This window comes from Seriola aureovittata, chromosome 5 (genome assembly GCF_021018895.1).
Source record: "Seriola aureovittata isolate HTS-2021-v1 ecotype China chromosome 5, ASM2101889v1, whole genome shotgun sequence".
NCBI classification, from domain to species: domain Eukaryota; kingdom Metazoa; phylum Chordata; class Actinopteri; order Carangiformes; family Carangidae; genus Seriola; species Seriola aureovittata.
Genome location: NC_079368.1, coordinates 22,287,896 through 22,298,630, shown reverse-complemented (window position 1 = coordinate 22,298,630; position 10,735 = coordinate 22,287,896). Strand labels below are relative to the sequence as shown.

The 10,735-nt window shown below is 40.3% G+C and overlaps 1 protein-coding gene across 2 annotated transcripts; it reads left to right on the top strand.

Annotated features, from left to right (window-relative positions):
• The first annotated feature begins 3,554 nt into the window (after positions 1–3,554).
• On the top strand, positions 3,555–10,114 carry fsta (follistatin a). Of its 2 annotated transcripts, none has more exons than XM_056377465.1 (6): positions 3,555–3,875; positions 5,084–5,281; positions 5,478–5,696; positions 5,847–6,071; positions 6,700–6,930; positions 8,930–10,114. In XM_056377465.1, the coding sequence occupies exons 1-6, from the start codon at positions 3,785–3,787 to the stop codon at positions 9,016–9,018; spliced, it is 1,053 nt and encodes a 350-aa protein (XP_056233440.1). In that variant the 5' UTR covers positions 3,555–3,784; the 3' UTR covers positions 9,019–10,114. The 2 variants fall into 2 exon arrangements, with proteins under 2 accessions (XP_056233440.1, XP_056233441.1); XM_056377466.1 differs by having other exon boundaries at positions 3,556–3,875; positions 5,084–5,275.
• Positions 10,115–10,735: the final 621 nt, after the last annotated feature.

Here is a 10,735-nt window from a genome sequence, read left to right as displayed (position 1 = left end):
TTTTGGATTGTGTTTCTATTGTCCTTTGTCGTGTTGTGTCTCCTCTCCTCTCTCTCTCTCTGACCCTACTAGGAACCGTACTTAGACCACTCCCTTCCACGCATCAGTACAATTAAATTTCTCCCCCTTCTCACATTTTTGACTGTCATGTTCTCCCACAGTCAGGTTAGTCTGTCCCTTGACTGTTTTGGAATGTGTTTCTGAATACTTTCCCTTTGAACAAGCCAACCCCGGCGCCCAGCAGAATCTTTAGCATTCATTTCCTTGGATCTGGCGGGGTGGAGTATGCTATTTGTCTTTAATAAGTAGCATGTTTATTGGGATCCTGGGCTTGAGTCCCTCTTGCTGGAGGGAATATATAGAATTTGATAAATGATTGGACTGGTCTGTTCCACAATTACTCATGCGCTACAGTGTTGTGAAACAGTCCTTTGGATTCTATGTATATGTGTACAGGGAGCAGTGTTGAAATAGTTGCTGAAATGTGATACAGTGGAAATGTTTGAACACCTTTGTAAATTCATCCTACTGGGGTTTACTGCAGATGATGGGCAGTTATAGCCAAACAACTGACCCATGTCACAGTGGGAAGATTGCTCACAAATTGCTGCAATGTTCTTGTGAATCTAAAATGATGTCATAACAAATGATTTGATAAGGAATTGCCTTTGTTTGCTCCTAGTGAAACCAATTGCAAAATCTTGAATGTAATCCTCACTGGTTCCAGACTTTTAAGGAGGATTGTCATTAACTTGATAAATCGCTGATGAGCTGTTATGATGGAGGCTAGACCCTGAATTTTTCCTTGGATTTAATCGTTAATAAAAAACATTTTGTCACGCATGTTCACACTAGATTGGCAGAGCTGGAGCTGCACAGAATTCCTGCCTGGAGTCTGGATCAAATTAAAGCTGAATAAATGTCATCCCCCTCATGGCATCAGGAGTTTGTGCAACCCATCAGTTCCATATCATAATCTATGGCAGTGGTTTTACTTCAAGTCGCAAAGCACCAATCATTCGTTTGAACCTAATTCAGCTCAGAGCCGGGGACAGGGAGCCCTGGTCGTCCCTCTGCTGACGCCATTTATGGCTTCAGGACAACAGCCAACACTTTAAAGTTGATACAGCGGGGCAGAAATGTACTCGCATGTCAGGAAGTGTTTTGGAAACTTCACCTCTTCAAAGACACTGATCTCACAAATCATACCAGACACTTGAGTGATTTGTCGAACATAACTCAACATCAAGTGAACCTTTTCAGATTTGTTGAAAGAGGGAAATGTCACAAATACATTTGAAATCTAAATAGCCTAAATGGCCATGCGGGGTCACTAATTTGACACATTTAATTGTTGTGAAATTTGCCAGATTCTTGTTTCACTAAGAGATGTACGGGCGACATGGAAAAGAGTAAACCTCCTCAAATGTGGCATGTAAGTGTGAGTGTAAATGTGTCCATCAAACGGATCATTTTGTTGATGACAGACACCTTGTTTGGCTTTCATTACATGAAGGAACACTGAGAGACGTTTACTTCTTCACAAGAAATTATGGCTATAATGTTCAGTCTTCAGTCCAAATATGTGATGATCTAAAATGTCATGATGCTGTGTTATTTGAATGACACTGATTATAGTCATCACAGACTCTAAATTCCTGCCGTTTCTTCTGTGGAATAATCTAATCACAGATGCCCCTGGAAGTTCAGAACATGGTGACTCCTTGATATTATTAACAAGATCAATAGAAGGACAAAATATATATATATATATATATATATATATATATATATTTGCCACCATAGGATCAAACATAGTTGATAAGTGCCGGAGATCATCGTTAAAATATTTGCTTTAATCCATATTCCAGATATTTTGGACCATTTGTATTGATTTAATTTGGTTGCATTGTAGATTGTGTGTTTTCCAACTGATTGCTGTTTCTGATCATGATTTAAAGAAGGTAATATGTGATGTGATAGCTGATTAGATTTTGGAAGCAGTTCATTTTCTTCTTCTTCTTCTTCTTCTTCAGTGCAGCTGTCTGATCTGAGCGCTATGAACTCCAACACTGGATCACAAAAAGGGCACACCTTAAATGAGACTGCAAGAAGCTCCCTTATGCACTAACAAACTAAATCTAGCACTAGAGATCAAACAGTCTCCCTTTACTGAAGAACAGGTAAAAGCTTGTAGCTTGTATTAGTCTGTATGGTGATTTTTTTCTTCATGGTAAATTTTATGTATGTTGTTGTAAAACCTCTTTGTTGCCTGTGTATCAGATATGGCCTCTAATCATTGGACGTTTGTGTTACTGATTGTTTATAATACCATTAATAATAATTGCCCAGTGCTGTTTGGGATGAAAATACATCAACAAGAATTGTAGCCTGAACCTGAGATGGAAACAGCACAAACCTCAAAAAACGAGAAAAATTATTTTTCTTTTAGGATAATATTTGTTGCATATTTGCCTACTACATAAACTGATATAAGGCAGCTATAGTAACTGTTCCGGTTCAGTCACACTTACAGATGTGAATATGTAAGAAGATTGTAGAGTTTTTGATTGGATATGTATGCTCATGTTTTGTAGATAAACTTTATACTTAGTGGTATTTCGCTTGAAATAAACAGAGAGATGACAGTGTCTTCTGCTCGTCCTGACACATGATGAACTCGCTGGTGTCTTGTTCGCGCTTCAGACACTTTACTCTTTGCTCTGGAGAGCTGTAACCAGAGTTCCGCTGAAGAGGTCGCGCAAGGACTTCTGAAGGAGTCCAGCCTGTGCGTCAGTGAGTGGAGAGCCTTGTGTATGTGTGGAGGTGTGTACGTGCGTGCGTGCGTGCGTGTGTGTGTGTGTTTCATTCAATGAAACGCAACACCCCGTTCCTCTGTCTGAAGCCTCTTCGGAAACAGGTTTGATTATATTTAAAAGCTTGACCCGGGAGAGAAACCCAAACAACTGTCTGTTCTAATATTAGCAGTGCGGCTGCGGACTACTATGAATTCTATTATTGTCTGGGCTGGGATATATTCCAAAAGGCAACTCTCATCAAAAGATTTACACTTTTGCCTGCAGTTGGTGGAAAAAATATCAGTTACCGCCAAGTAGCCTAGTACTCTTAATTTGAAGGACTGATGGAATGCCCGCATAGGTATGTTGGCTGTGGGCCTGTTAGATTATACAGTAATAAAGGTCTTGATAGATTAATAAAAATTTGCATTATTATTATTATTATTATTATTATTATTATTATTATTATTAGCCTATTATTATTATTATGGCTTTCAAGGCGCATACCCAAGCCATGCGTAAAAACGAGCTGTCCGCCCCACACTGATGCGATGTGATTTGAAAAAACTAAAACGATTAAAGTGACACACTAATAACATTCTCCATATTCTCCATCACAACCAAATTCATATCAACTGCCACATTTAGTCTTTTTCCTTTGTTAGACTGAAAAACCGCAAAATTCCCAAGTTTGGTGTTTTATTCCAAATCCACACTTTCATATTCTTTAATTGTTGTGGCGAGAGAAAGTTGCTTGTAACGATGTCACCTGATTAGGATTGAAAAAACTTTGGTAAGAAAAAAAAAAATCTCCCCACCCCCACAGAAGAGGAGACCGCCCACCAGAGACAGTCAACCCGAGACCCCTTATAGATTTAAAAAGAGAGGCTGCATTCTCAGACTGACACTTATTCAACACTGCCACCTTAAGCAGATTACTTTTGCGCTGCCTGTGTCAAATACGTGGTTCACTTTGCCTCTCCATCATGTTTAGGATGCTGAAACACCACCTCCACCCGGGCATTTTTCTCTTCTTCATATGGCTTTGTCACCTCATGGAACATCAAAAAGTTCAAGGTAAGCTTCTCTTCATCAATTTTCTTTTATTCCTCTCCGTTTTTGAGAAACTTCGACTGCTGTCAGCCGCAAAAACGCGCACGAGTGTCGGTTACTTGCTCCAGCCGACAAACTTTTCAAAGTGAGCACCCTTTTTTCCCCCCGCTGATAAAACTCTCTCTACATCAGACAGTGCGTGCGTAAAGTGTCCATAAAACAGGTGCCATATGGGACACTTCAAAGTGAGACTATGGCAAGTTTTGCAGCCCTCGCCAGGCGCACACACTTAAGCCACCACGCCGTGTTGGTGGCAGCGTCAGCTTCCCACAATATCTGAGCATATTCTGATACTTTTGTATGAGCATTTACTGTCTCGCGGTGTTGTCGTCTAACCTGGAACAAACTTCAGAATGTCCACTGTGAGTTTATGAGCGTGTTATTTATAAATTTACCACACGCAACCATTCAGCATTGTGTACAAAAATGCTTTTTTGTTAGTGTCTTCTTTTGTTATTACAAAACATAGTACAACTACAGACTTTTGCACCTACCGCTCTTTGTTTGGGATCTTATAGTTCAAATAGATACAATGGAATTATCTCTTCAATTTAAGAAACAAACCAGTTCATAGACACTTCATGTCATGTGTGTCTGTGTCGGTTTAGAGATTCTGCTCTTGTCTGGATCAAAGGATATTTTTGTGCCATAGATTTAGGATAACGACTCAGTTTTTTATTTGCATATGTTTAAAATGAACTTTACTCTGGTTTCTTGGTAAATAAGGCATTGTTTGGTGGGTGTATGTCTGGGATATTGTTCTGAGGCGTTGGAGACGGTGGTGTGTTTAGCCTTGTTACCTAAAGACCGTGGTTTTCTGAGGGAGATTGGCTGCTATGTCTAGACGCTCCACTTTCTGTCCAGTGATAACAAGGAGACTGGGGGATAAGGGGCAACCCCACAGCCCCCCTCGAAAGATTCTTATTACTTTTTTGGTTTGTGGCTGCATTGTAAGGGCTGTCAGTCACAGATGGGATAGGCAAGTGTTAACAGTCTGCAAAAAAAAAAAAAAAAAAAAAAATCAGACAAAATACTGCCGGGAGGGCGAAAGGGGAGGGAGGGAGCGTCTCGGATAATACGGGCTGCGTGAGTGTCTAGTGCGTCTGGGTCAGCGGTTTTCAAGCGTTCAACATGCGACATTTGAGGTTGTCTTGTGTTTTTTCTGTTTACAGCTGGGAACTGCTGGTTGCAGCAGGGGAAGAACGGGAGGTGCCAGGTGCTCTACATGCCGGGAATGAGCAGGGAGGAGTGCTGTCGTAGTGGAAGACTGGGGACGTCCTGGACCGAGGAGGACGTCCCTAACAGCACGCTCTTTAGGTGGATGATCTTCAATGGCGGAGCCCCCAATTGCATACCTTGCAAAGGTGGAGGTGCACTCATTTCCCTTCGTTTTCTCACAATAAACATCCCAAGTCATTTCGTTTCATAAATCCTAGCGATGATCTGATTTACGCACAGCAAAGTGCGTAAATGATCTCTTTAGTGTGCACTTTATGCGCCAGAGTGATTTTACGCAAAGGGCCAAAAGCCTCATCAGCATCACCTAACACAGACCTTTTATTTTAGAAACCTGTGATAATGTTGACTGTGGGCCTGGAAAGAGGTGCAAGATGAACAGAAGAAGTAAGCCACGCTGCGTGTGCGCACCAGACTGCTCCAACATCACCTGGAAAGGACCGGTCTGCGGCTCAGATGGAAAGACCTACAAAGACGAATGCGCACTGCTGAAGGCGAAATGCAAAGGCCACCCCGACCTGGACGTGCAGTACCAGGGGAAGTGCAAGAGTAAGTATATATTATCTCTAATTCCACCCACTTATTAGATTCCACGTGTTTTAAAGCTGCACGTGCCAAGAATCCAACGGGTTGTTGTAATTTTTTCTTTCATTTCACGCCAGTTTGAACAAAATCTTCCTCGTTTCTTTGTCTCGACAGAAACGTGCCGTGACGTCTTGTGCCCCGGCAGCTCCACATGCGTCGTGGACCAGACAAATAACGCATATTGTGTGACGTGTAATCGGATTTGCCCCGAGGTGACGTCGCCCGAGCAGTACCTGTGTGGAAACGACGGGATCATCTATGCCAGCGCGTGTCACCTGAGAAGAGCTACCTGTCTCCTCGGCAGATCTATTGGAGTGGCGTATGAGGGAAAATGCATCAGTAAGTCTGCAGCTAGAGACATGAGAGCATGAGACTTTTGCTCCCTGTGCAGCGCCTCCAGTCACTGACTTTGAATATTATTTGAGTGCATTTTCTTCCTGGCCAGCTCTGCAGTTTTTCACTGTTCATTTTTGCCAACATTCCACTGAGGAGGGGGTCTTAGAGAGAGAGAGAGAGAGAGAGAGAGAGAGAGAGAGAGAGAGAGAGAGAGGGAGGGAGTTTGGTAGTTGCTTGTGTTTGCTCAAGAAATGATAGACATCTTATTATTTCCTGATGTTGGCAGCACTATCCCATATGGGAGAGAGGGAAGGAGAGGGGGAGGGAGAAAGAGAGCAAAACAGGGGAGTGCTGGGGGCCATGAAGACATGCTTCAAGTTAATATTTGAGTCAGATGGATTCTTATCCAGAAAGCAGTCAATCTAAATCATGTAGACTTAAAAATGCTAATTAAAACATGACTTTTTGTTCCCTGCCACAAGACCTAAGCCTATAAAATAGGATTTAGTTTTTATTCCTAGCTTAGTTCTTCAAAAACTCAGCAGTCATCTGATCCTGCTTGAAAAGCGTTCATGATAATCCATCTAATCAAAGATTTCCTCTGTGCTGATTTCTTCCTCTCTCTTTGTAGAGGCCAAGTCGTGTGAGGACATCCAGTGCAGTGTCGGGAAAAAGTGTCTGTGGGATGCTCGAATGAGCCGGGGCCGCTGCTCACTGTGTGACGAGACCTGTCCGGAGAGCAGGACGGACGAGGCGGTGTGTGCCAGCGACAACACCACATATCCCAGTGAATGTGCCATGAAGCAAGCTGCTTGTTCTATGGGTGTGCTGCTGGAAGTCAAGCACTCGGGATCTTGCAACTGTAAGTAAATAACAAAAGCAAAATATGAAAAAAAAAGCAAACAAAACACCCCCCCTCCCCTCTCCAAGCAAAAGACAATATTCCATGTTGCTTTCCCAACAAAAACCTCCCCCTGAAAGTGCCCCCCCACCCCACCCCAACTCTCCCCAAACTCCCACCCCAGCCACACCACCAAGCACAGCTTAAGCAAGCAGAAAGGACTTGGGAATGGAAGAACTTGCATGACATTGTCTTTGTCGCTGGCTTTTGTTCTTGTGTTCTTGTTTCGTTTTGTTTTAAATTTACTTTTTTCAATTCTTCTGCAAAACAAAGTAACAGGAAGGTGAATGAAAAAACACTATTCTATATCAGCAGTCTCTAACTAAGAGTCTGGGGAAAGTTAACTTCATTAGCATCACAACTAATAATAAAGGAGACTAATTTTGTTTGCAGTGGAACAATCTTGATATTTAAAACTAGTTAAGTTTATGGACATGCTAGTGACCTGCAGGGGCAGGTTGCCTTAAATCTCATGCAGGTTTTTAATCATTAACGGTTTATTTTTATGATAGTGGTCATATCTTTACAGCTTGTAAATTCCATGGTCACATTGCTAATTTCATAGGAATGGTGTACTTGTATTGTTTTTCTTTTTGTTGCTTTTTGGCTGTAATCAATCAATTCAAAATGCACTGCCTCTTGTGACATACACCACACTGCCAACATGTCCATAAGAACATATACTCATATGATGTGCATAAGGTGATTGTAACATTGGTGCCATGTTAGTGATGACGACGATGGATGTTGACGTTGTTATTCGCGTAGACTACCTATCTGCAGACCAGAGCGAGCCACTCATGCGCTCACCGATCTGGGGCGTAAACCATCAAAAAATTTTAACTATAGCCACAAGGAAGTATCAAATTTACATTCCAAGTTGCAATGTAGAAGAATGTCTCCTTGTTAGTTTCTTTCTCCTGACTAAATATCTTAATGTGATGTGCCTAAGGTATGCGATGGAATCCAAGGGACCAACTTTATGATCACCTCATGAGCTAAATATAAATGTGATACTTTACAGTGTGCAGGATAAGCATAAGAAGCTTGTAGAACCACGCTCTCTTACTTCTCATCTCTTCAATAGGAGAAAAGCTAACATTTATCAGCTAACCTTTATTGTCTGTGCTGTTTCCAGTGAATGTGTTGTCTATCAGAATATGTATCATAAATTACAAATCCATATGGATTGATGAGGGACTGCCTGTTTTTTTTTTTTCTTTTTGTATTGTCACTCTTGCTCTTGCTTGTGTGCTTTTTTTTTATGTGTCCAATGTAAATCTCTTCTGTAAAAAGAAAAGAAAATACCTCAGAACTGTGTTGATGATCTCTGACCTGCTTGCTAAGTCCAGGCTGTGACACAGAGTCCTCCCTCCCTGTAAGTTTGAGCCAGAAGTTAAAACAATGATCAGAACAAAGAAACTAGCAAATCCAAGAACACAAGAGCACTTTTCTGTGTTATGTGTGTCTGCTTTCAGGAATCTGCCCAAAAGAGACCCGAGCCACTGGAACCATCAGCCCCAGTCCCCAGTCGCCCCCCCCCCCCCCCCCCCCCCCCCAAAATACCCGCCAACCAACCCCCCCACCCCCACCTTGTAACCTCCTTCCCCTCCCTCAAACTCCCATCCACCCCTCTTTTCCATCAACCCACTTTTTTTCTCTTGTTGCAGCCCTGACTTGCTAGATTATGTAAATGGAAGTTGCATAATTGGGGATGCCACAGTAATTGTTGATGCCTCACTCACACTCACACACACACACGCACACACACACACACATAAATAGAAACATATGCACACACACTCAAACGACTAAAAAAAAAAAAAAAAAAAGAAACAAAATGGAGGCTGTGTGCCAGTGGCTTTGCTGTGAGTTTTTTTTTTGTTGAGAACATTCAGTGATATTCTACGCTGTTGTAGTCCATATTCATACAATAGCTACCATATATTCTCCCATATAGCCATTACAGAAGACCAGGAGGAGGATGAGGAAGATGAGGACTCAGACTACATGGCCTATGTCCATTTATCTTCTATACTGGATGGATAGGCTCTCATCACTAGGGGAACAGTCCTAGGGCAAGGAATCATGTCCATACTGTACATTATGTGTATGCTTATTTATTTTTTAAAGAAAAAGGAAGTATACATATAGTTCAGTCTGCTAGATGTTTATTTATACTTTTTTGTGTTTTATAATTTATACATTTACATTGTCAGGCTTACTATCTACCATGATATTTTGTGTTACCACTCATTTCCCCCTTTTATGTTGTTCCTTTTACTTTCTTTTTTTTTTTTATCATGAAGAAATATATTTGTCCAAAGAGAAGCAGTGTTATTTATTTGTCATGTTACCGTGTAAGTATAAGTCCTCTACAAGCTGTAAATTGCATTCCCTGAGCTGTAAAAATCTGCTTGTTTCTGTCAAATCTCTATCACAGATGTTTATGTCACACATACGTAAATGCATGTTTAGGCTGTGTGTTTATTTATTGGGAATATATCAATCATTTTATGTACATAAAGTGTTTCTGGTTTGTTTACAACTCATAATAACTGACCAAAGGGATTCTCTCAATGGTTTCGCAAAAGAGCATTGAATGCAACACAGCAGTGATGTAATGGATGAAACGATGAAATGGAAGAGAAAAAAAAGAGCCATTTGTTTTTCTTTTCTTATTCTTTGGTTATTCCTCAGTTACAGCCCTTTAGATTTGTTTCCACACGGAGACGACAACTTTAGACATCATTCAATAGTAAAATAATAATTTTGTCTCACCACATTAGAGCAGAGGTAAGTTTTGGATGATACTTGATTATTTTGGAAACAATGTGCCATTAACATTTGTGTGCTGTCTTCTTGCCAATGTGTTCCATATTGCTCTCGCAGAGCTCAAATAGGACTAACGAACTGCAGTACTCTACACTATATCAGACTTCATCACTTTGTTTCTTTTTGTTGTTGTTTTTTTTTTTGTTTTTTTCAGAATGCATTTTTATTTCAAACATCACAAGAGAAATACAAAATTCTGTTATGAATATATAGTTTTGTATTTTTTATGTAAATGTCATATGTACATACAAAGTTTGATGGTATTTGTACAGATATGAAGAGTGAAACAATAAAAGTTTTTTTCCTTATACTTTTTCTGACTCTGCTGTATTATTGATTTGTGAATAACAGGTAGTTAAACATAATGCCAGTGCATGTGATTAATTCAAAGGGGAAGTTTGGCCCTAGATCAAACTGTTAGACATACATACAGTTTAAGGTTTGGCAATGAGATATCTATCATTAGACATTTGACAAATCTGTTTACACTGTGGAATCAATCCTTTCAAGGATTGAACTGTATTTCAACTCAATCCAGAGTGATAAGGTATTCAATTTATTCAGATTAGCCAAAATCAAAAACTCCTCTGAACTTGGTGATTTTACCACCTCTAATACAGTATGTTTCAATAAAACACTGACTGAATGCTCAAATAAATTAACAAGTTATACTGCAGAATGTTTAGGTTAGTACAGCAAATAATAGTGTTTTATCCCTACAATCATCTCATAAAAAGTGCATTTGTTTTCTTATCATATGCATATGTACATGCAATAATTATTATAAATGTCATAAATTAGCTGCAATATCAAAGGGAAGAGCTCTTAAAGTCAGTTAAACTCATTAAAACAATTTAGAAAGGGAATGTTTGAATAGCAACCAAGTTTAATAAACGTTTTAGATATATTTGAACTGCAGTTTAGTCAAAGC

Coding starts and splice junctions, on each gene's coding strand:
- fsta (XM_056377465.1), top strand. CDS start 3,785: ATGTTTAGGATGCTGAAACACCACCTCCACCCGGGCATTTTTCTCTTC. Junction 6,072..6,699: donor GTATGAGGGAAAATGCATCA/GTAAGTCTGCAG, acceptor CTCTCTTTGTAG/AGGCCAAGTCGTGTGAGGAC. Junction 6,931..8,929: donor GCACTCGGGATCTTGCAACT/GTAAGTAAATAA, acceptor TCTCCCATATAG/CCATTACAGAAGACCAGGAG.